The sequence below is a fragment of the Haliotis rufescens genome, unplaced genomic scaffold (genome assembly GCF_023055435.1).
Source record: "Haliotis rufescens isolate VD_foot unplaced genomic scaffold, xgHalRufe1.0.p SCAF_1, whole genome shotgun sequence".
NCBI lineage: Eukaryota > Metazoa > Mollusca > Gastropoda > Lepetellida > Haliotidae > Haliotis > Haliotis rufescens.
This window is the reverse complement of record NW_025963779.1, coordinates 31,743,048-31,770,325: the sequence shown is the minus strand read 5'-3', so window position 1 is coordinate 31,770,325 and position 27,278 is coordinate 31,743,048. Positions and strand designations below refer to the sequence as shown.

Genomic DNA, 27,278 nt, shown 5'->3' with positions numbered 1-27,278 from the left:
CGTGTTCGTGGATACATATTCTACTTTTAGATAGGCAAAGAAATATTGAACCTGATTTTATCAGAATACCTAGGTTTTTTTTATGGTTATATAGACTCGCTTTTTCACGATGATAGAACTGGCAGCCTGGTCGTTGTTAGGTGGGATGATTGTCTCCATATATTTACGAAAGGTAACTTAGGGTAGTATAGTTATATATTTGATAATGGTAAATGCCATGTGTATCTTGGCAGAAGTTAAAAAAATCTCAGGTAGGAATGCTATACTACTCAAAAAGGTTAAGGGCCACCCGATTCTGTCATATTTTAAGCTGTTATGCCATGACATATTTCAGCGGGAATTTTACCGGCAATGGCTAGAATGACATTAGGTTTGTATCATGATGGAATCTGATTGATCGCTGTCAGGTGTAAGCTGTTTATAAGGTCAATAGAGGAAGCCATCGAAGCCACACGCCACCACAGTTATAACGACCACTGCAACATCATACACGCCACCACAGTTATAACGACCACTGCAACATCATAACTAAACATTTGTCGCAGGAGTTAAGGGTTGAAGCTAAAATAGCGCAATTGTGTAAACCTCGTCTTGGCATTAAGCAATACTTACAATGAGTTCCCGATGTCTGTCTCTAATAACACCAATTTGACGGTGTGACCCTGTCGGGAGTCGAAACGAGGTCTTCATTAGCAGACCACGGACCGTCTCAAGGGCGGAATCACTTTTCAATGTAGAGGCCAATGGTCCAAAATGAAAATGCCAACATATAGAACTTACATTTCTTAGCGCTTCAATATGTATGTATGTATGTATGTATGTATGTATGTATGTATGTATACACATACAGACTGCCTCCGTGTTCTAGTGGTAGAGCGTCCGCCAGGAGAGCGGAAGGTCCGGGGTTCGATCCCCGGCCCTGCCATACCAAAAGACGTTAAAAGATGGTACTTGCTGTTACCCTGTCTGGCGATCGGCATTAAGGGCTAAAACAAGGACTGGTCGGCTCGGAGTCAGTATACTGTGTCTGAGTGGGGTATTCATGTTAAACTGCGGCATGGTATCTCTGTGAGCTAGCACTATAAATCGGCATAAGTCCGGAGTAGTACAAGCAGCCACACACACACACACACACACACACACGTGCATGCACGTCGCTATATAAGTGCAATAATCTTGGACGCGACGTTTAACCCAATTTCACCTCACCACCTATACACATACACATTTGACATGACTTTCCACGAACACCGTTGAACGATTTAACATGTTTTCAGGAACTGTTACGTATAAACGTGTTGATCTTTCTACATTCTGCCATCATTTAAAGTAAGGTTTGGAACTAGTGACAGACAAATCGTTTGGTGTATTAAATATTGATTGCAACTATTAAAAAACCGTTTTAAGATAAGCAGCGGTTACACCTTTTCTTTATCCGTCATGTTTATATCGTCACTTCGAACCAAACATGTAAAGAGTTTGATAAATCTGAGACATGATACCTGCTGCATTCGTTCTTATCACAAAATATGGTCTCATCATCAGGTTTTCAAAATACCTGGACCATTGCCAGTTTTAAGTTCAAAGCAAAACTTCAGGAGCAAGAACATTCACTGGAAGTTATGTGATTATCTCCCTTAGCTTGTGCAACTCTTATCGCAATATGGCGTCAAAAGGTAGGGCAATAAATACCGTGTTGATGTGCGCGATATGGAATAACGAGACAACATGCCGTTGGTAGGGTTTACCCAAGGACTATTATGACGTCACATTTTTATCAGATAGAGTGGCTTCATTTTCTGCTTACATGCTAATATGTATGGCTTCGTGTTTGTGTCGAGGATTATTCTTGAGATAAAGATGTCCTATTTTGGTGGCTACAGTTTCTGTACAGTCTACTTGTAAAGGTGTAGCTTGATCCGAACGGTATCTTGTGGTGCTTTGTCTGGGATACACATTCTTCGTTATGTACTCATTAATACATTAATTGTGTAGCGGCCATAAAATGTCCGAGTCCCGTGATGGGATTCGAACCACGGACCTTCTGATCCGAGGTCGGACGCCTTGTCCATGTGACCAAAGAGGTTAATCCCGTCAGCAAGCTGATAAGGTAAGGATGTTATCTGTGGGATGACTCCACGCCCTGCTACATACCCCCCCGCTAACAGAAGACACGTCCCGGTCGCATAGTAGGGTACTGAGACTTACTTTGCTCAAATTTAATATGAACGTGCTCAGCCCCCTTCGTTGGGCGCCAATGTAGCGGCCAGAATATTCACGAGTCCCGTGATGGGATTCGAACCACGGACCTTCTGATCCGAGGTAAGGACTTGCCTTGTCCACGTGACCATAGCTGACAAGGTCAGGGTGTCTTCTCTGGGATGACTCCACCCCTGCTACAATTACAATTATGGGCGACTAATAGAGCGCAAGATTCTATCCAGGCCAATGGATAAGAATGCAGTCTAACTTCTTAGGGTGTACACAACCCAAGCTGTTAGGCGTTAGAAGATTTTGCATTTACACTACCAGCAGGTCCTACCGGGTACCCACCTGCTGTTGGTTGGACATTTTGGCCAAAGTTACTGGCAGTGACATTTTCTGGTCGCACCGATTATGCCCTAGGCATCATACCCTGGACGTGGCTTTCCCGAAAGCAGAAAACTTCTACGACCTCCCAAATAAATCTGCCACACTTTGATATAACTGAAATATTGATGAAAAGCGGTGTTAAACCTTTTACGTTCTCCTATTTTGTAATATACTGATGTTCGGATTTGTTCGTCTCTGTAACCGACGTTCTCGTCCATGCTTTCATTCGCTCAAAGTTTAAAGGTTAATACAATTACGCCACATAACAGGCGATTCAATTATTTCCGGCAGCCGAAACATCCTTACAAATACAACAGAAACCCACGCATCTATTACAACAATAATCACCTGCAATCGGATTTCCTGATGTGTTTGAAAAGTCGGAAAGTCCTACGTTAATTGTTTATTATCATATAACATACGAGATCTGCTTAGGGAACAGTGAGATTTTTGGGTTAATATTTCAACTAAATAAAGCCTGAAGACAGTTCGGTAAATTACACGCGAAGCATATTCACCATAAGACAATTTCTGGTTCTATAATAACCTAATTATCCTGCAGCTAATGTAATCATTGCCGTTCATACACCCCGTGCCAGATCCTCCATGTTCAGTAATTCACAACACGCCCGTCATGTACATTTCACCCTTCTTTCCTTCGTCTTTTCATCGCATTTACTGGAGATTAATCGTCTTTAGAGGATACAGTAAATGTTCTTGAAAGGTCAGGAAATAATGGTTCAGGTTCTTTCCAAATGTTTTTCTTGTAATTTGATCGTAATGCATGTTTTAGGTGTGACATTTGTGGAAACAGACGTTGTGTGTATGTTGTTTTTGTGCATAAAACAATTGTCCTTTAGAACTTGGTGCTTTAGGGCTCCATGTTTTGGCCAAGAAGTTTAACTTGGCTTCAAGTATGTTGATGATCTGATATCGCTCAATAACGGTCAATTAGCCTAGTCTCGTCCACTTCGTTACCCACTTGAACCAAACATATAGGTGACCGGTGAAAACGCCTCATCTGTTTCATATTTCTATCTATGCATAAAGATTCAGAGAGATAAAATAAAGAACATCCACACGACTGGGTGACAAGATGGATGACTTCAACTTTCCCTTTTATGTCGAGCAACATTCCAGCAGCGCCCGCCTTTGGTTTCTACATTTCACAACTTTTGAGGAACATTCGTACGGAAGCGTAGTAGGGCCACGGTGATTATTTTTGGTCTAAGTATCTTCTACGTAGGACTTAGTATCTCCTACGTAGGACTTATTATCTCGTACGTAGGACTTAGTATCTTCTACGTAGGACTTACTATCTCCTACGTAGGAGATAGTGATTCTAGGCCACACTAAGTCCTACGTAGGAGATAGTTATTCTAGTCCATACTACGTCCTACGTAGGAGATAGGCCATACTAAGTCCTACGTAGGAGATAGTAAGTCCTACGTAGGAGATACTAAGTCCTACGTAGAAGATACTTAGACAAAAAAAATCACCGTGTCCCTACTACGCTTCCGCAGGAGATAGTAAACCTACGTAGGAGATAGTAAGTCCTACGTAGTAGAAGATACCGTGGCCCCACTACGCTTCCGCACATTCGAGCATGCTCATTCTACGAAGATTTCAAAGAGCGTCACATATCTCAAATGGTGTTGATCAAGATTACAATATTCAAGGTCTCAGCAAATATTTCAAAACGTTTTTTGGTAGACATGTGGAGGACATTTCAAAGATGAAACGGTGAATCAATTCCCTATTTTGACTCGTAACATATGTTCCTATGTTGTTTTCAGGTGAACGATTGACTTGCCTTTGCATGTGTTTGTGATGCTCATGATATGGTTTTAGCAGAGGTTTCTTATGATTATTGGTTATTTTGTTGCTTTTATTTTAATTGAACATTTTATTAAAGTCAAGGGACCTTTTTTATATTCTGAGTTATGGGCAGTGATTGTTTTGAAAAATATTTTTGCCCCCGAAACGGGCATTGTTCAGTTGGACATGATGTTGGTCCAAAAATAGAACGTGTTCTGCGGTACTACGGTTGAACAAGTTACAATGCGCTGGTTTTCTAATAGAATTTGGTTCTATTAGTTTATGAAACCGTTGAATGGCGGAAGCTATTACTTAGTTGAAAATATGTCAAAACAGTTAGAACAGTCTTCCGACACGGTATCTTGATGTGAAACGCATCTTTCTATCAACTGCTCTAGGTCACACACTTAAAAGATTAGTCTTATTTGACCAGTTCCTACCCAATCCATGTATCAGTAATACTGTAATACGCGTGCAAGCAACGTCCCAGTGACATAATTATTGCAGTTTAATGTTCCACATACGAAATACCGGGGGTATTAAACGACTTCTATTAGCCGTACATAGCTGCTTGTTCAGGCTCGTCCAAACGCAACATCAAAGAATTAAGGTTAATGCAAGTAAAAGCCTTAAATGTGGAACTGTTTGATGATATTTAGCTACACTATCAAAATTATGGCATCAATTCCCCTTCGGCATTACCACTCAAATGAATGTTACTATCTTCAAATGATTGAGCGAAGCTGGTGAAATAAAGCTACCGCTATTGTTAGCAGTACAGCAGCTGATCCGCCTGTTGGTCTCTCACCTCACATCCATTCATCCCGCAATGAGTCATCGGTGAAATACAAAGGGGAGATAATTTAACATGATCACAGGTCGCATCTATTATCGTATCTTGGGGGGGACAAACAGAATAAGGAATGAAAGCTCGCGCAGGGGAGAGAGAAAATTGCCGCTGACAAATTAGAGGCTGTGGTGTAATTGTTCTCACTGCCGCCATGTTGATTCTTCCAAAACTCCGCACGCGCATTATGTTACCGAAACACGGAATGGGAATAATACGGAACAGGATCAACAAAATTGTATGTGTAACTGGGAGGTCTAATTGCATGCAAATGTAGTGATTTAGCTCAAGATGAGTCACTTTTTAATTTACTATATTAAAAGTATTGAATGAAAACGAAATTAAATCTATCTATCCTTCCCCTGACCTTTACTTCCGCGAACCGATGATTGAATGTAGGGCGAGGGCATCTTTTACAGCTATATTAGATGTTGTTCGTAAGGGGAATTCGAAGACTAGATTAATTGTTTTGCCATTTGGATTCTTATTTGAACAATAGAACATGATCTATTTAATTTACTCTCCTGTGGTTTTAGGATCGCCTCCGTGGTGTAGTAGAGAGTGTGTGTTCGCGGGGAGTGGAAGGTCGGTGGTTCGATCCTCGGCCGCGCCATACCAAAAGGCGCTAAAAGTGCAACTTGTTGTTACCCTGCCTGTCGCTCGGTATTGAGGGAATAAAACAGGACTGGTCGACTCGGAGTCTGTATACGGTGTCTGAGTTGGATATCCATGTTACACTGCGGTGTGGGTGACTGATATTATGACAGCTCGTTACGTTAAACTTCGAAAACAGTCTATAGTTGGTATAAGACACTATCACTATGTTCTCGTAGTTCTGGCAAAATACTAATTGGCATTATAGTCGCATATCGACTCTTTTTCTCTTTTTCTCGAATAATTGATAACTCGATACATTTTTCACGTTTGTTTGATGTTTTCGCAATACTCATCAAATTTCCAGCTGAATGAGGGTGGTCTGTAAATAATCGAGTCTGGGCAAGACAATCCAGTGATTGACATCATGAAAATCGATCAACGCAATTGGGATACGATGACATGCATAAACCAAGTCAACGAGACTGACCAACCGGTCCCGTTAGTCGCATCTTACGACAAGCATAATCGCCCCTTACGGTAAGCATGGGTTGCTGAAGGTCTATTCTGTACCCGGATCTTTACGGGTCGATGATGATAATGATGATGATGATGATGATGGAATGATTTCATCCTATTCAACTACACACTGTACACATGGGAACGTTTCGAATATTGTTTGTTTGTTGTTTAACGCCGCACTCCAGCTGTAAGATGGCGATCTGTAAATAATCGAGACTTGACTTGATCCAGTGATTGATATCATGAGCATCGATCTACGCAATTGGGGTACAATGACATACATAAAAGAAGTTAGCGAGCCTGACACTCGATCCCGTTAGTCGCCTCGAACGACAAGCAACATCATTTGGGGTATTTGTGTTTTACCGCGTGTTTATTAATGTACGCCAACGTCTTATTATTATTACCCATCAAACTTCCATGAAAATAATGTTTAAAGGCTTACCTTGGACATGGTCTTCATCATGATATGATTTTTGCACGTTTTCCATATTTTACAGCTTATTAAGAACTTTAAAAACTATTCTTCATCAAGGTAGGATGTTTGGATGTCGGCCAGCTAACCCAATGTAAATGATGCGCAGTACCGTTACATAGTCAACAGCAAGACAAATAATGCGCAGTACCGTTACATATTCAACAGCAAGACAAGAACAGATTCAGAATGGTTCCATGACTTACACGAACTCAGTTGAACCTAACTTTGTCCGAGTTCTTAATTGTTCTCAACTTCACTGAATGAACAAACGAGCGTTAATTTTAGGTCTAGACGTTACTTATTAACAAAGAATAGTTTAGTGTGCCGCAGTGCAAGACTCATTAAAAGTGGAGACGCTCCATCATGCCTTCATTGGCTTCCCGGCATGTTTATAGGACAGATCGAGCGCCCACAGGGCTGGAGAATTGTTCGTGGAAGCGCTGACAATCAGAAATTGGTCAGTGAGTGAGTGAGTGAATATGGTTTTACACGGCAATATTCCGGCAATATCAGGGCGTAAAAGGCAATATAGTGATAAAACTAATATCAATGGACCAAGCAAGTATAGGTTTAGGCCGCTTTTAACAATATCCCAACACGGCGGGGGACGCCTGAAATGGACGTCAGACATTTCAACCACGTCGAGAATCGAACCCAGATCTTCGGCGTGACGAGCGAACGCTTTAACCAGTTACTTACCCCACCGCCCCAGGTCGATCTGCACTGCTACATTGTATGTATGAGTGTTGTGTACAGCTAAATATTTCTGTTTAAATAAAACTATATATTTGTGATTCATATTTAATCAAATGAAAAAATGATTGATGAGTGACTTTGCAATGCATCACCTTGACATATTTCACATTACCGCAATATATCGAAATGAGGTGTCTTGCTCGTCAAAAGTTGGTATTGCTGGGTTTTAAATAACACTCTTGCTGTAAACTACAACAACCTTGCATGACTTGTTGCATAAAAATGTTATGCAATAATTTTAACAAACGCAATATCTTTATTTAATTATAGCTCCTCCTGAAGGAAGATCTTTAACAGTTCCAAACATTGGTCTTCAAATTCCTGAATTCCATTGATCGGGGTACCACTCGCTGATTACCTCCGTTATTTCAACCGGTAATTCTCGTGCTAAGACGTCTTCCACCAAACAGTTTTTCATATTCAATACCAATAAATCATTTAAGGAATTCGCCCGCATATAAATTGTATGAGTAGAAACACGGAACCAGATTAAAATAAAAATATCTTTTGACGCAATCTTATTTTACAGCTCCAAGACCCTTCCTCGCTAGTAATGTATTTAAAGTTTATGACGGGAGGGCCGTTACTCCAACGGTTTCAGTGAAAGTGAAAATTTGATTTGAACCCCCTAATATCGACCGCTAACTTCTCTCCATCAATCAATTTAATGTAACTTCCACGCATGTTCCATGTGTAACCCTTCCAGATGCCAACACCATACCACAGCACTTGGGATTCGCACATGTGAAGGCGGTGGTCTGAGCTCATCAACACTCATGCTTCTCTCCATTAGTTGTTGCATTATTTAATGGCATGACATTGTTTGTTTATCGTCATCTGGGAATATTGTGTCAATAAGTTTTTAGTGTTGCTGTTTGCTAGTCGTGATGCATGCCACACAATTTGTGAAGCCACCGACGTTATTTATAGTATTGCTGTAAATCCTTGAAAGAGATATCACTACGTGTCACTCTCCTTTTGAGTAGGCTGCCATGGAATTGTGACACATTTAGTGGATGCTAAAATGTCAATATAATGTCATGTCTGAATAAGTCGTTATCATTTTAATCGTCTTGAAATCATCAACTTCATCATCATCATCATCAACATTATTAATATCCTTATCGACATCATCATCATCATCATCATCATCATCATCATCATCATCATCATCATCATCAACTTACAGCAATGAATTATTACCCAAATAAGACTTGATTGCTGTTCAACGCCTCACCAATATTTGCACAAGCTATTTGATGTGGGCTTCTAAATAATCGAACCTGGTCCAGTCAAATCAGCTAAAAGCAATGAACCGGTTCACGAAACCTAACCACTTGATCTCGACTTAACGACAAACATGGGTTGTTGGGACACCATATATCCAAATCAGAGTTTAGCTTAAGTGAAATGTCTGCATGTCCATATTTATGCAGCAACAGATGAGGATAATATTTACCATTCTCTAATTTACATTTACCATAAAACTACATAACGGTCTTTCGGGAAAACAAATCGTTTATATCATATGTGTGCGGCCCCCCCCCCCCCCCCCCCCCCCCCCCCCCACACACACACACACACACACTCACACTCAAACACTCACGGACACACACTCTCCCTCACACACAAACACACACCCTCCTCACACACACGCACTCACGCGCACACACACACACTCACACACACTCTCACACACACACACTCTCACACACACACACTCTCTCTCACACACACACACACCCTCACACAGACTCTCATACACACACACTCTCACACACACACACTCTCACACACACTATCACACGCACACACACTCTCACACACACTCTCACACACACTCTCTCTCACACACACACTCTCACACACACACTCTAACACACACACTCTCTCACACACTCACACACTCTCACTCACACACTCTCTCTCTCTCTCTCACACACACACACACACACACTCACACACACTCACACACACACACTGTGGATTCACTTGTTGGAACACAGGTTTCCGTGGTGTGAAGGTTTTACATACTTACTCACTGAAACCGCGTTAAACCTTAAACAAGGAAGGCCTAGGGGCCTCACTGCAACAGCCAAGCCCTACTGTGACGGACAAAACCACGGAGTATATCCCCTTCGATGTGGGTCTTCATACTGCCGGGGGACACGGTCGAAGTTGTCCCTCTGCCCGTGTAATGACCCCATTTAACAATCTTTTCTCTCGTTTCCATCGATTTCAGATTAAGAAGTACCATTCGGAGAAATCCGAGACCTCTCAAGAGAGATGATGTTTATTTCTCGTTGCTTTTAAGGTCTCACGTGTAGGCTGAGAGATCGGTATGGGTCAGGAATGGTGCACTTGTGATGGAGGCATGTTACGTGATCTTAAGGAATATAAAATATTGAGGTTTCGTAAATTGGGAAACCGCGTTAATTGACCTCATTAACATTGGAATTCAGAAAGGTTTCGAAATTGATATACTGCTGTGCACACACAGTACTGTATTTTCTGTTAATCAAGTCTGTGTAGCCAGGAAACAAGATGTATTTTAATCTGATGTCCTTAAATAAAAGTTCGATACGTTATAGGCTTCCCTGTGAACCTACAATCAGTGGTCTAGAGACGTTCTTGTCCCATTCGTGACAAACTCGTGTTATTCCGGGACAAGCCGAATAGCGACTCGTGCCCCTCTCGTGGCCATTTTTGCGACCGGGATCCGTCTTAGCGCAAACGGGCATACCTAAAACAATTGTCAACTCGTTGCGTAATGGTTCACATATATTTCCCCGTATATTATATATATTTCAGATGCAATTTAAAGCACATCGGGACATGCGGAATTACACAGTATGATTGAACACATTTAACTGTGTCTTGGGTATATTTTTAGATGCAAGACACATGTCAAATCAAAAATTATTTCTGAGGGATTCTTTGACGAAGAACTTGAAATCATACGCGCATTCTGATTGGTTTGTCGTATTTTCGCACATAACATTCATCGATAGGGGGACGAGTCTTCTTGCAGGTTACGGAAAGGGGCGAGTGGTGACGAATGCGATAGGGGGACGAGTCTTCTTGCAGGTCACGGAAAGGGGCGAGTGGTGACGAATGGTTCTTGTCCCAAACATGTGTCACCCAGAGCACGCAATGGTGAATCATGGTTGTTCCAGGCTTAGGACTCGGTTCTACTCATGTTGGAAGAGTATTTCAGTTATATCACAGCATGTCAGCTTGATGTGGGAGGAAAACCTGAAGTGAGGATGGTCTAACACGTATACCACTTTTGAGAAACCCACGAGCACGGTGTGCACTTAGAAGTGAGTGAGTGAGTATGGTTCAACGCTGCTTTTAGCAATATTCCAGCAATATCACGGCGGGGGACACCAGAAATGGACTTCACACATTGTGCCCATTTGGGGAATCGAACCCGGGTCTTCGGCGTGACGAGCGAAGTTACACGCTTTAACCACTAGCCTACCCGACCTCCCCGTGCACTTGGAAACCTAAAAACACAGCTTATATAATAATACCAATCGACAGCCAGAAGAACGTGCACATCCAACCAATCCCAAATAAACTCTACCATGATATATTTTGTGTGGATTTCGGATTAAGGATGTCCTGATTGTCGAGGTTCCACTGTAACACTTTCATTGTTTGTTGACAAAGCCCGTTTCAAAAGGCTGGACGGGCACTTTGTATGATAAGGGTGTTTTTTACCAACACGAACTAAAACCTTTACAAATGGGAGATGACACTTTAATGACACTTTCTCTTATATGGAAATGCACATCTTGAATAACACCATAAATAACAAAATATAGCAAAAATGTTTCAGGAAGACATTGTTCAAACATTTTGACAAAAAACATGACCAAGACAGTAAGTTCGTGAGTGAGTATGGCTTTACGCCACTGTTAGCAATAGTCCAGCAACATCACGGCGCGGAACATCAGAAATCGGCTTCACACATTGTACCCATGTGGGGAATCGAACCCGGTCCTTCGGCGTGACGAGCGAACTTCGTTAATCCACCTCCCCAAAAGACAGTGAATCATGATGTTATTTTCAATATAATAAATAATGCATAACTGTATTTACCCCATCTCATAAGAAAATCAGCTTTGGTGAAGGGATTGTTCATGTTTAAAAGTATATAGGATGCTCTCTGACACTTCAAATCACACCTTTGAGTCATGCCTACTGACTTGATATAAGTCAGATAAGTGTCTGGTAGACGTGAGGAGGCACGGGTAGCCCAGTCGTCTAAGGGCGCCGCGATTCGCTGTGCAGAGTTGCGTCCCTTTGGCACGCTGGAAACCTATGATTGTGGGTTCGAATCCCGGTTCGCCCTGATTATGTTTCTAGGTTTTTCAGCACCATGCCCGTGCTCGTGGGTTTCACCAAAGTGGTAAACGCCGAGATCTGCATCACTTTGGGCTTTCCTCCCACATTAAACTGACACGCCGTGATATAACTGGAATACTGTTAAACCCAACTCACTCACTCACTCACTGTTAGTCGTAAGAACCCTTTCACTGATTGTAAAGTATTCCCCAATTCTAAGTTTATGAGTTCTAGTTGGCAAAAACGGGGACAGTATTTTGTCCGTTCTCTTACTTTTACTTACGTAGTATGTAGGTGCATGCGTCATCTGTTCAAAGGAATGTACATAGTGCTCTTAAGAAATTGCAAAAAGTTTCACTTGCAGATGTTACTGGGTCGACTTTAAACTCGACAGAATATAAAAATAAACATTTTTTAAATCTAAGGTGGCAGTAAATATACGGTCAGTCGCACGGGCATTGAAAAAACTCGAACAGAAAAAGGCGCCTGTACTGACAGCTGATTGGAGAATGCATTTCGATATTAGACCCGGTAGGTTTTGTCAACGAACTTCGTCACATAGCGCTGACACACGCTGCCATATAGACGCCTAGAGCAAGATATTACTTTTGGAAAATTGTGGAATATATTGGTTTGCTGGGGGGAATAAATTCACCACGGAACCATCATAGCTCCAAATTAGGCAGACTAAAATCCAGACATGTCAGTGACCTGTCAATCACACGGTTACGTCAGCTGGTTGTGATGGTCGTGTATTGACAGAGGAAATAGATCACACTTTTCCCCGGGTTTGTAATTTACTGTGATATGTAGTTGAATGTAAGATGACATTTGACGCTGAGGAAAGCTTCCAAGAGGCGATGTGAATACGCTCTTGATTTTTTGTAACTATTTGCCTCAGCCAAATTACCCTTGCTTGGGGCATGGTTATGTTATTATGGTCCTGAGCAATCAGAACTACAACTTGACTTGATGAAATTTGGAGAGTGGAGGACATGACGATGTGCGTGCGTGCGTGAGTGAGTGCGTGCGTGCGTGCGTGCATGAGTGTGTGTGCGTGCGGTTGTGAGTGAGTGAGTGAGTGAGTGAGTGTGTGTGTAGGTGTTTGTGTGTGTTTGTGTGTGAGTGCGTGTGTGTGTGTGTGTGTCCATTCGTAATAAACTGCCGGACAAAAACCGTATACACCTATGTTTGATGGTGTCTAAAGTTGATACGAACAATGGTTACTCGATGTTTATGTATTTCATTGGGATCTTAAGTTTGATGATTTCGACAACCGTATTTATCCTGGTAAGGTTTTGATAACGTTTGTAATTTATTGGCCAACTCAAGTGTAAGCTTTTCTTGCCCGGCAGTTTATATTATAATACTACTGACGCGGTTACCACATATGGGTTTTTCAAGTTAAAGGTATTTGTTGATACGAGACTGGGTGAGTTAAACGCCGCTTTAAGTACTAGTATTCCAGCTCTATCACAGCATGTCAGCTTGATGTGGGATGAAAGCCAGAAGTGATGCAGGTCTCAGACATTTACCGCTTTGGTGAAACCCACGAGCACGGGTATGGTGCTGACAAACCTAGAAACATAATCAGGGGAGACCGGGATTCGAACCCACAACCATAGGTTTCCAGCGTGCCCAGGGGCCGCAAATCCAAATAGACGATTTGGCCACCCGACCCCCCCCCCCCCCCCCCCCCCCCCCCCCCGAATCGAAGTGATGTATCAACGTGAAGAATTTCACCACACTGCTACCCACCGAATCAATTATGAAAATTGTATTTCGTAATGTGTAGATGTGGATGAGCTGTTTCTCCTGATCACATGCTCTTGGACTATTATTTCAGTCGTGACCAATGGAGTTTTTCAGAGATACGAAAATATTTTCCTAAAGAATTACACTTTACCAAAGACATTGATGCCAATTCCCCGCGATGTCAACACGTCATATAAGTAGGTTGATTCAGTGACTTGACGTAAATGGTTTTAGAGTGAATATATAATTTCAAATGAACTATAAAATCATGTTATCCTGGGCTGTGAATACACACCGCCGAGGGATAATAGTATTTAATGGCCAGATACTGCAACCGGCAACAGAGCTCGTCGATGATCTACCGCAACACTAGCACCAGGTTCTGACACTAAGCAGGGTTTCTTCATCCGCCTTTCCTTTACACATCTGCAAAGCAATTATCTGAAGCGCAGCTTGAGGATGAAAAAACATTTTCAGAAAATATTGACAGCATAGAAAGACACAATCAGATCTGAGTCGGCCATGTTGAATCTCGTGTCAATGGTAAAGCCTTCTGACAATGAGACGTGGTGAGGTTTTCTATCATCATCGCGCTATCCGAAGGCTCGACATTAACAAGTGGCATCTTCTGTGATTCGCGATTTCTTAACCTTATATAACAGCTTCTAAAGAAAATGACAATTGATGCAGATGACAACCACCAAAGTGCCCGACTGCGGTGGCGCCCGTCAGAAAAACGAATTATTTTGTTTGTCAGGTTATCAGTTGACGGACATTTTCTGTAATGAGAATTGAATTACTGAAAAATAGTTCCATTGATATGTATCATGCATTTATGCGTTGTGGTTCTGTAATCTGAAAAATATAACAAATGGATCAATTTTCCAAAGTTTTAAACTTGATTTGGGATGAACAATGCGTGAAGCCCATTCTTGGTATCCTCAGCCCTGATATGGCTGGATGCTGCCCAATGCGGCGTAAAACCATACCAACTCGGTTTCCTAGTAAGTGCCGTGTTACCTGTACTATCCGCCCCCGGTCACAGAAAAAACACAAATTTGATACGTTATTTCAACGTAGTGTAATTTATCCCAGAAATCTGATCTTTCCAGATCGATTATAAAGAAAATAATGATCAATGCGTCAATACAAACACGTCATTCAAAGTCAATTAACCAAATTAAGTTTGCAAAATTATATAAATACAATGAAATCTCGTTTGAAGCCATATCCCTTAGCATCCCTGCAGCATCCGACTTCGAATCTATCCATTTGTCTAATTAATATCAGCACCAAAGTACCAAAGACGAAATCTGTTCGATGTTCCCGAGGTTTTCAAGATAATAGTATCGTTTGGTAAATGTATTGTTGAAACAAACCTGTGTAGTACCAAGGGGTGTATATATGACTCATAACTGGCACAACTGTACATTCATCGACGCGCTGGATTTAGGTACACAACAATAATGTGGTAGTGCACTGACACCTAATTTCGTGTGTATGACCTTATAGCGACGGTAAGGTGAGGGAAGCAATTTATTGTAAGTTGACTAATTTGAGATTATGTCTGGCACAATCCTCAATCGTTGGTTTTACTATTCGTGTCAGTAATCTCAATAGTTGCTTTTCGAAAATTGAAATCGCAGAAGCGACAAGACCGATAATTCAACAGTGCTTTCACGGCGATATGATGGAAGGCAGTCGGACGGTTGCCCATGGCAACATATGAGGCCAAAGATGGCGTGTGATTTTAACACAAGCAGTGGATGTGGTGTCTACCTTCTCGATTGGAATTGTCTCTCACGTGCGTCTAATTAGCGCAGTGTCTCTGTTTCTTAGACTGCCTACGTTAGTCTGTCTTGTTCTTGCTCTTTTTGATTCAAAGTGCTTCATCCTGTCATTGAGGATGTTAGTTGAGGTCTGATTGTGGTGAAAACCCAAGGGTGGGTGAGGGTGAGGGTGGGGGTGGGGGTGGGGGTGAGGGTGGGGGTGGGGGTGGGGGTGAGGGTGAGGGTGAGAGTGAGGTTGGGAATGAGGGTAATGGTGAGGGTGAGAGTGAGGGTGGGAATGAGGGTGAGAGTGAGGGTGGGAATGAGGGTAAGGGTGAGAGTGAGGGTGGGAATGAGGGTAATGGTGAGGGTGAGGGAGAGGGTGGGAATGAGGGTGAGGGTGAGGGTAAGGGTGGGAATGAGGGTGAGAGTGAGGGTGGGAATGAGGGTGAGAGTGAGGGTGGGAATGAGGGTGAGAGTGAGGGTGGGAATGAGGGTGAGAGTGAGGGTGGGAATGAGGGTGAGAGTGAGGGTGGGAATGAGGGTGAGAGTGAGGGTGGGAATGAGGGTGAGGGTAAGGGTGGGAATGAGGGTGAGAGTGAGGGTGGGAATGAGGGTGAGAGTGAGGGAGGGAATGAGGGTGAGGGTGAGGGTGAGGGTGAGGGTGAGGGAGATATAAATAGGCTTCATTCATTGTAACCGTGTGGGGAATTATACTCGTCTTTTGGAATGAACACCACCACCATCCCTTAGACACATAGGTACAATGTATGAAGGATATCGTTCGTTCGTTAAATAAAGAAAAAAACTTCACTCACTTCCTGAGCGTGTCACGCTATGTGTGTACCCGTGAAGATCCGGGGTAGAATAGGTCTTCAGCAGCCAATGCTTGCCGTAAAAGACGACCATGCTTGTAACAGGCGACAAACGGGATCGCGTGGTCAGGCTCGCTGACTTGGTTGACGCATGTCATTGTATTCCTTTTGCGTAGATGCTCATGATATCAATCACTGTATCGCCTGGTCCAGACTTATTATTAACAGACCACCGTCATTAAGCTGGAATATTGCTGGATCCGGCGTTACAGAACAAACAACAAACACAATATAAGTGACACAAGGTATAATACCCATGGGGAGATCATATAGGCCCCCAGTCCCACAGACTGTTTGTCAGAAGCCATCTAAAATAAGGATGGCATAGTCGGGCGCTTTGTGTGTAATAGTTACCCTACAGCATGAAACGTTGACAATTCTACCAATTCTATCGGGGTTAATATAAGTCTGTGTTTTGCTTCTTAATCAGGAGGAGTAGGTTAGCCACTGGCGGACTGCTCATCTGAGGCGCCGCAATTCGCTGTGTAGAGTTGCGTCCCTTGGGCGTGCCAACATCCTATGATCGTGGGTTATATCTGATGAATATATATCGATAGAAATAGCAACGTAATAGGATCAACAATACAAATGATCCGCACACACCTACAGCCATATACCAGTAGACAATCAGATGAGTGTCACGTCCTTGTGCAATAAGCATCCCTCAGACAAAATAACACCAAAAACCAATTCATTACATCAATAATTATTTCCTCGCCAGGTTACAGATCCTAGAAAATAAAGATGTCTAAGGGTTGTCATCGGTATGTTGATATAGGAAATCTACACTGAAATATACACGTGAAATGTCAAGCAGGCGTTAACGTCATGAGATCAGTCTGCGAGTGCCGTTGTTCATCACCACTTTGGCCCGATGCGGTAAGCATCTAGACCAATAATCTCAATTTACAACATTAATCTATATTGATACGTCTAGACCAATAATGTCTCAAGCCCTTCTGTGGTATGGCCCGAAGGCAAACATCATAATCGCTTCTCTTTGATGGGTGATTATCTAGTATTTTATAGTTTATCATGTTCATCATATAATATTTATGTTTCTCTTAGTCGAGATGTCTTTCTTCATTTCCTATTTTTTCTTTTTATATTTGGATCTATCTTGATATAATTTGCATCATGTGGATTTAGTCTGATTTTGGGTTCGTTACTGGATATTTGTCATTCGACTGCTGCTGAAATAATCTTTAACTTACAGTTCTATTCAGGCTATGTCTGGGGCGTGTGATACGACTGAGTCCATTTTGCTGCGAGGTTTTGACTTAATTCTTGTTGTTCAGAAGTTTAGGTGATTATCAAATACTTCGGAATAACGACAATAGAGGAAAAAATAGATATACGTGTATGTTAAAGTTTGGGACAGGTTTAAGTTTGACATGCGTCTAGGATGACATCTGTAACAGGGTGATAAGCTTGCAAATATTCCGAGTATTTAATAAACATGTGTTTATGATTCAGTATCAAACAGTGAGGGGGGCACGGGTGGCCCAGTCGTCTAAGGCGCCGCGATTCACTGTGCAGAGTTGCGTCCCTTGGGCACGCCTGAAACGTATGATTGTGGGTTCGAATCCCGGTTCGCCCCGATTATGTTTCTAGGTTTGTCAGCACCATACCCGTGCTCGTGGGTTTCACCGAAGTGGTAAACGTCTGAGACCTGAATCACTTCGAGCTTTCCTCCCACATTAAGCTGACACGCTGTGATATAACTGTAATACTGTTAAAAGCGGCGTTAAACCCAACTCACTCACTCAAACAGTGATGATGCCAGGTGTTCTTGAAAAGGTGAATGTATCATTTCCCATTGGTGGCACCCGTCACATTCACAGGCAAGGCAATTCAATTGTTCACCTGAATATATTTTAGAACATAATATGATAGTAAAGAAAGAATTGCATCACACATCATGGTCACCGATGCGTTAAATTTTAAAATTGTCTCCACATGACTACCATCAAACCTTTTGAAAGCTTTCCTGATGCCTTTCATGTTGAAGCCCTGATCAAAAACCTTTTGAGCAGGAGTCGTCAAACTTGAAAATCGTCCTGAAACTGGCATGCTGGATTGTATCTCAAAGCTTGTGAAATGTAGACTGCAAAGGCAGGGGATGCTGCGATGTTGCTCGACAGAGGGAGAATTGACTGTTTTGAAAGTTGAAGTCACCGCTCTTGTCACACAGTCTTGTGGAGAGCATTTTGACACTCTTAATATATAACAGATATGAACCAGATGATTATTGTTGTTTAGAAGCTGAGGGGACAATTTCAAAATAGGGGAATTGAGGAAAATATACTAGTTCATAACAGATGAGGTGGTATCACTGGTCTCCTTCATTTCTAGATGGGAAATTAGATACATATGTTTGAGTCTGGGACGGGGCTCGTGTTCGTCATACCTACTTATATGGTCGGGACAGGGTCTATAATTCGAGATGTGCATACGGTAAAATCTAGGACAACACACCTCGTTTAAGAAAGCAGTGATTCCATATTCCAGAGTTTGAGATACCTGAAGCGATTGTATGTTGAATATCGTCCATACAATTTTGTCGAAGTATTATTTATAAAAATTACTTCTACCATATGAGCAGCTGGATTTTGTTTAAAAACAGATGAACACGGTTATTAATGATGTACGTCATGTGTCGGCCATCCAGTTGCATGACATCTCAATACAAAGTCTCCGCACCAATCATCCCCTGTCTCCGCCACTTACCTGTCTCCTAGCGGTATCAGATCGTCCTAAGTTTGCATCACCGATTACGATAACTGATCTAATCGAACGCACCTAATCCAAGCAGATCACGTACACACGAGACCTCATCAGTTCTCGCGTGGCTGCCGTCATCCATATTACGTCATGCGTGTGGGGATGTCGTAAAAGGATTGTTCGAACGTTTAATATTCGTGTAACTGCTACACGAGATTATTTCGGGTGTTGGTTTGTGAAATGAATGTTAGCAGCACATTCACGTTCTTGAGGGACTTACTGGCCTGCAGGAATTGAGGTAAGCTGATTGCTATTTTACACACTGATCCATGTCCCTATACATACAAAGCCTGTGCGTTTATCCATTCAACTTTTTATGTTGTCTTATTAACGTAGCTTTGTCTCAGCAAAAGATCTTTGGCGGGAACGATTAAACGAAAATAACATTTTGGTAAATGGGGTTTAACGTCGCGTCCAAGATTATTGCACTTATATAGAGACGTGCATGTACGTGTGTGTTTGTGTAGCTGCTTGTACTAGTCCGGGCTGATGCCGATTTATAGTGCTAGCTCACTGAGATACCATGCCGCAGTTTAACATGAATACCCCACTCAGACACAGTATACTGACTCCGAGCCGACCAGTCCTTGTTTAAGCCCCTTCATGCCGAGCGCCAGACAGGGAAAGTACCATCTTTAAACGTCTTTTGGTATGACGCGGCCGGGGATCGAACCCCGGACCTTCCACTCTCCGGGCGGACCCCCTACCACTAGACCACGGAGGCGGTCGTAAAAATTGAAAAGAAATTAAAATCAAATGCTGTTCGTGAATTTTGAGATGCACTTCGCACGGATTTTATCCGTAAGTAAAATGTTACTCTATCGTGTTATAAACGCTTTTTTATATTTGTTTAGACTTCAAAGGAAACCAAGTAAATTAAATGAAACGCTGACACGGGCGTTAGGGTTCATGGAATAAGAGAAATAGAAAATATTAATCAGTGTAAAAGAACATGTCACTAGAGCGTTTTATACAATTAAATCTCCAAACGCTGAAAAACTTTCATATCTCACGCAACGCCTAACTCAAGCATTAAACTTTATCGATAGTTTTGTACTGATAAGATAATGGCTTTATTTTTTTAATTTCCTCACTTGATCGATTACTGACAGCAAGGTCGCTGTGACTCTTTGAAGGATGCGGCTATCGTCTATGCATGGCTTCGTTATAAGGGCGTATATTCTACACAAGGTTTAATTGTTTTATATGCTCCCTAAGGGGTGCATAAGGTTTTAAACACCCTGCCAGTGAATACCTCTGACGTCTATCTAGTACCCATCTACTAGAATTACCATACCGACACTTCAGTACACATGATTACCATGAATTACCACTGCCAGGTAAGGTGAGGTGAATAGGGGTTTTAAACGTTGCGTTCAAGATTAGTGCATTTATACAGTGCATGCACGGAAGTGGGCGGGTTTGTGCGTACGTGCGCGCGGGGGCGAAGCCACACTACTACCACAATTATTACCGCTACCATCTCAGTCACATGACAATCTCCATCACACAACAATCTCAATCACACTACAGTCTCCATCACACTACAATCTCCATCACACTACAATCTCCATCACACTACAATCTCAATCACACTACCATCCCCATCACACTACAATCTCCATCACACTACAGTCTTCATCACAATACAATCTCCATCACACTACAATCTCCATCACACTACAGTCTCCATCACACTACAATCTCCATCACACAACAATCTCAATCACACTACAATCTCAAACACACTACAATCTCCATCACACTACAATCTCCATCACAATACAATCTCCATCACACTACAGTCTCCATCACACTACAATCTCCATCACACAACAATCTCCATCACACAACAATCTCAATCACACAACAATCTCAATCACACTACAATCTCCATCACACTACAATCTCCATCACACAACAATCTCCATCACACAACAATCTCCATCACACAACAATCTCAATCACACAACAATCTCAATCACACTACAATCTCCATCACACTACAATCTCCATCACACAACAATCTCCGTCACACTACAATCTCAATCACACTACAATCTCCATCACACAACAATCTCAATCACACTACAATCTCAATCACACTACAATCTCCATCACACTACAATCTCAATCACACTACAATCTCAATCACACTACAATCTCCATCACACTACAGTCTTCATCACAATACAATCTCCATCACACTACAATCTCCATCACACAACAATCTCCATCACACTACAATCTCCATCAAACTACACTCTCTATCACACTACAATCTCCATCACACTACAATCTCCATCACACTACAACCTCCATCACACTACAGTCTCCATCACACTACAATCTCCATCACACTACAATCTCCATCACACTACAATCTCCATCACACTACAGTCTCCATCACACTACAATCTCCATCACACTACAATCTCAATCACACTACAATCTCCATCACACTACAATCTCCATCACACAACAATCTCCATCACACTACAATCTCCATCACACTACAATCTCCATCACACTACAATCTCCATTACACTACAGTCTCCATCACACTACCCCTAGCATCTCCAGCAACCCAGCACCTTCTACAAGAACTACAGCGCCTCACATCTAGTGTTCATTCTCTTCCCACTCATTAAAATCTTCATCTGAAAAAAATATATCTTTTTGTGTGTGATAAGCAGGAAGAACAAGTTTCGAGTTATTTGTTCCGCTTCAGGTGCACCACGTGACGACCGTGCCGTTACTCCAACATAACAATGTTCTTGACAGCGTCTTAGTTTTTGTCAAGCGTATTAACAATACACATCACCGGTAGAGACGATGTTAAAAGACACCACGACTGTAATAACCTACAGAAACATGCGTCCTATAGTGTTAGGTGTACCGTCTGTAACAGACTGGGTACAGCTTGACCAGTGTCCGGCGTCCCCCTAGAGTGTACATCACAGAGACTGACCACCTGCTGCCTGGCTAATATCGTTCTCATGTATACATAGGTCCTCACTTGAGGGGCATCGTTATGCCAGCACTGGCTGCGACCTGCTCGGTGAATATTGGGAATTGATTGTCTGAAGGGGCTGTCATAGACATTCTTTATCTTGTCGCTGTGACCGAGAAAATGTATTGATAAATAGATTTGTAAGAAAACATATTTTTTGTGTGTCGTGTTTGATTGTTTTTATCCGCTACCCAGAATGTTTATATTTAAACAAGGTAATTAACTCACTAACTCAACTTATACACGGTAAACCTCAGTATGAATTTGTTTGAATGAGAGAGGTAACGTGTTCATATATACAGGGAGAGAAGAGAGCGAGAGACGGAGTGAGTGAGAAAGATAGTAAGGGATAGAGACAGAATGGGAGGGGAGACGAAAACCATGAGACAGAGAGACACAGAGAGAAGGGTGGGTGGAGACGGGGGGAGAGAGAGAGATAGAACAAAGAGAGCGAGAGAGGGCAGAGAAGAGGAGAGAGCGAGAGAGATAGGGATGGGGAAGAGAGGAGGTAGATAGAGGGGGTTGAGAGAGGATTGAGAAAGAGGGGAGACAAAGAGAGGAGAGAGAAGGGAGAGAGATAGGGATGGGGAAGAGAGGAGGGTGAGAGACAGGAGAGACAAAGAGGAAAGAGAGAGAGATAGGGATGAGGAAGAGAGGAGGGTGAGAGAGAGGGAGACAAAGAGAGAAGAGAGAGAGAGATAGGGATGAGGAAGAGAGGAGGGGAGAGAGAGGGAGACAAAGAGAGAAGAGAGAGAAGGGAGAGAGATGGGGATGGGGAAGAGAGGAGGGTTGAGAGACAGGAGAGACAAAGAGGAAAGAGAGAGAGATAGGGATGAGGAAGAGAGGAGGGTGAGAGAGAGGGAGACAAAGAGAGGAGAGGGAAGGGAGAGAGATAGGGATGGGGAAGAGAGGAGGGTGAGAGACAGGAGAGACAAAGAGGAAAGAGAGAGAGATAGGGATGAGGAAGAGAGGAGGGTGAGAGAGAGGGAGACAAAGAGAGAAGAGAGAGAGAGATAGGGATGAGGAAGAGAGGAGGGGAGAGAGAGGGAGACAAAGAGAGAAGAGAGAGAAGGGAGAGAGATGGGGATGGGGAAGAGAGGAGGGTTGAGAGACAGGAGAGACAAAGAGGAAAGAGAGAGAGATAGGGATGAGGAAGAGAGGAGGGTGAGAGAGAGGGTTGAGAAAGAGGGGAGACAAAGAGAGGAGAGAGAAGGGAGAGAGATAGGGATGGGGAAGAGAGGAGGGTGAGAGAGAGAGGGTTGAGAGACAAAGAGAGGAAAGAGAGAGAGATAGGGATGGGGAAGAGAGGAGGGTTGAGAGACAGGAGAGACAAAGAGGAAAGAGAGAGAGATAGGGATGAGGAAGAGAGGAGGGTGAGAGAGAGGGTTGAGAGACAAAGAGAGGAAAGAGAGAGAGATAGGGATGAGGAAGAGAGGAGGGGAGACAGAGGGAGACAAAGAGAGAAGAGAGAGAAGGGAGAGAGATGGGGATGGGGAAGAGAGGAGGGTTGAGAGACAGGAGAGACAAAGAGAGGAAAGAGAGAGAGATAGGGATGAGGAAGAGAGGAGGGGAGAGAGAGGGAGACAAAGAGAGAAGAGAGAGAAGGGAGAGAGATGGGGATGGGGAAGAGAGGAGGGTTGAGAGACAGGAGAGACAAAGAGAGGAAAGAGAGAGAGATAGGGATGAGGAAGAGAGGAGGGTGAGAGAGAGGGTTGAGAAAGAGGGGAGACAAAGAGAGGAGAGAGAGAAGGGAGAGAGATGGGGATGGGGAAGAGAGGAGGGTGAGAGAGAGGGTTGAGAGACAGGAGAGACAAAGAGAGGAAAGAGAGAGAGAGATAGGGATGAGGAAGAGAGGAGGGTGAGAGAGAGAGGGTTGAGAAAGAGGGGAGACACCAGAAATGGGCTTCACACAATGTACCCATGTCGGGAATCGAACCTGGGTCTTCGGAGAGAGAGAGACGTGACCCGTCGTTAACTCGAATTTCTTTAACCAATAACATCGCTGTTGTTTCATCCTCCGGTTGATTCCTCACCGACATTACACGAATAGACACATACATGGTCAAATATCAGCGGCACACGGCTTATTTCAAAGCCCGGATAACTCGCATATATCTATATATGGTTTATAGTTCGAATAAGAAGGTTTCTCTGTGTGTGCGTGATACACCTCAATATATATGAGCAAAAGTTGTCCTGGCTACATAACGTTAACGTTCACAACAGATTTAAATACATGTAATTTACCTCGTACACATGCAACGCTACAATTGATTTGTTTTCCTTCTTAGCAATAAATCTTTCACTTAGAGTGTGTGAAACTAATTATGTTTTTTTTAATTTTCTTAAATATCCAATTTAGTTCCCAAATCGCTTGTACAACAATCGCAGCCGCCGGTCAAATATCACTACTTAGATCGGTTTACGCTAAGCCGCAACCCAGTATCGACGACTCCGGGGAACCACGAGCATTAATAAAGCACAGGAGTTATCAGAAAATATTTGATAGAAAATCCATTCATATTGTTACTGTTTCCGTAAAACAAAGTCATAAATATTGATAAGGAGACTGACTCATATTTAAAGAAACATATTGAAAATCATGATTCAGTGAATTGACTTTCTATCTTATAACGGATTTTCTGAGTCATTTAGTTTCATATTTTGTTTATGGCGTTCAATAAAAAACTAATTTATTGGTAGTCGTTTCTGTAACCTTAAAAAATATTGATTAATAATTCCCTGGGAATATTTCTGTAATATAATTTGATTATCATGCTGAATCAACCGATTATCTTCTGTCGATAATGCATAAAGGAAATTGAAAATTCCATATTTTTTACAGTTTGTGGATTAATGATTTTAGCATGTTGGGATTCAAGAGACTTTTTGTTCCGTTGACACTTACAAATTGGATCTAGTTTTTCCAATCTTAAAAGATTATACTTTTCAATGCTTTATTCCGGGCATAGCTTCGCCATAGAGGCGGTTCCGTGGTAAATAGTGAATAATTTATTAGGCCTGGTGTATCTGCCAAATCTCCTTTAAAAATATTTACGCTTTTTAGATGTTAAAGAAGCCTATTTTCTTTAGTTTTCTGCAAACTTCAAGAACTTTCACAACCAGTGCTGATTATTCCTTAAAAAGAAAGTTGAAAAACGGAATCGTGTTTGAGTGACTATCGACGGTTTTAACCGTATTTCATCCCCATATGCATAACGTTGTGTCACATGGCGGATGAAGGGCGCCTGTATGTTTTATCTCATGTGGCCGTATAGTGCTAATCAGAGATTCCAATCCACAACATGCATGGGGAAACGCTTTTAGCTAAGGGACGCAACTCTTCACATGGAATAAGGTCGGCCGTGATACTGAAACATGAGTGAGTGAGTGAGTGAGTGAGTGAGTGAGTGAGTGAGTGAGTTGCAGGTAACGCTGCTTTGTCAATATCCTGAAACATGTTAAAATATGTGAAATGGAATTTTCTTACAATTGATAAATAAAACTACATTCTTTGATTCAAAGTCGTTGTTTTGGTACTATTACATAATTACGGAGTTTTTCCCCTACTTAGAAAGTATACTGAAAGACTAAAAACAGTCGCCGAAACACTGAAAACTTAAAGTCTAAATCGTTTCATTTTTAGCCATCAAACATGGGTGTATATCACGCCCCCCCCCCCCCCCCCCCCCCCCCCCCACACACACACCCTCGGCAGTGTATTTTAATAAATCATCTGACGTAGTTACGGCCATTGTGGTCTTTGGTCTTCCACGGACTTATATAGTTTATATAGGTCCGTGGGTCATCTAAGGCTATGGTCGTAAACAGTTGCTTTCCTTTCTGTACTGAAGTGGAAAGTCACCATTGTATCTAAATCTACCGGATACTCATTGACCAGCTGATATATCAAAGTTACTAAGGAATGTATGGGAGCCGTATGACATAGCCGTTCTAAATGAGTCATGTTCCTCGCTTTCGTCACTTGCTCACTTGCCCATTGAAAACAACAAACTGCAAACCAAAACTCAGAACCCTACCTCCACAACCTATAGTCAACAAGCCTCAACCATGTACCCCAAAACACGCAACACAATGTGCACAATCCCACAGTCAGCAGTCCTCAACCGACAGTCAACAACCAACTACACGCAACACGCAACACGAATTTCAGGACCAACAACCCACAGTCAGCAATCCTTAACCGACAGGCAACAACCAACTACCCTCAACACGCAACACGCAACACGCAACACACAATTCACGACCAACATCCCACAGTCAGCAATCCTCAACCGACAGTCAACAACCAACTACCAGCAACAAGAAAGGCACAATCAACAACACCTAACCCACAACCCAAAATCACACAACCCACATCCCTCAACCTAATTCCCCAGTTCACCCGTCACTGTATTGATACACTGTTATTGTAACATAGTTAACAGTTAATCCCAGCGAAGATCACATTCCATCATCATGTGGATTCAAACACCGGTCTGCTATAGCTAAGCCCGAATTCAAACCAGACAGATATCCGGCGCCTGGTTAATGAGATATTATACACAACACCCACTGAATATTGAATAAGTCCTGCAAATGGTTATGATATTCAATAATTTCAAACTGTTATTATTTGACCCCTAACATTGCCGAGTAATATGATTGATAATGTCCTGCGCTGGAGAAACTGCATCTATCGGGGGATCGGTGAGTAATAGACATAGCCGTTCTAAATGAGTCATGTTCCTCGTTAGACTGTCGGGATTAAGAAATGATATAAATCATTTTAGTACATTTACGAAATATTGAATGTATGCGTGCATAATAGATCAGTGATACACACAACGCGTATTGTACTGAAACAAAGATAAACATGCCTGGTATGTTATGTACATATTACACGTGTCTCCGAGTGTTACATACTGGTGTGAAATAGTCTAGGTTTAAGTGTGATGCTAGCGAAATGTCATGGTGGAACTCAGTCTTATGCTACCCAGTAAACCAATTAACGCTTGATTGTGTGACTACAACGCATCTCGTCAGCACATGGGAATCAATGTCGTGGCCACAGTGAAACCAGGTGTCGAATCGTGGTCGCTAATACGAGGCGTCTGCGCCG

At 42.4% G+C, this 27,278-nt stretch overlaps 1 protein-coding gene across 1 annotated transcript in view; it reads left to right on the top strand.

Moving 5' to 3' along the window:
- The window catches only part of LOC125384521 (zinc finger CCCH domain-containing protein 13-like), a 43,850-nt gene extending 20,183 nt beyond the window's left edge, over nt 1-23,667 (top strand). The window contains exons 3-4 of the mRNA XM_048404014.1: nt 22,701-22,850; nt 23,345-23,667. Coding sequence (XP_048259971.1) covers nt 22,701-22,850; nt 23,345-23,667 — 473 coding nt within the window. The remainder of the gene's footprint in view (nt 1-22,700; nt 22,851-23,344) is intronic.
- The last annotated feature ends 3,611 nt before the right edge of the window (nt 23,668-27,278 follow it).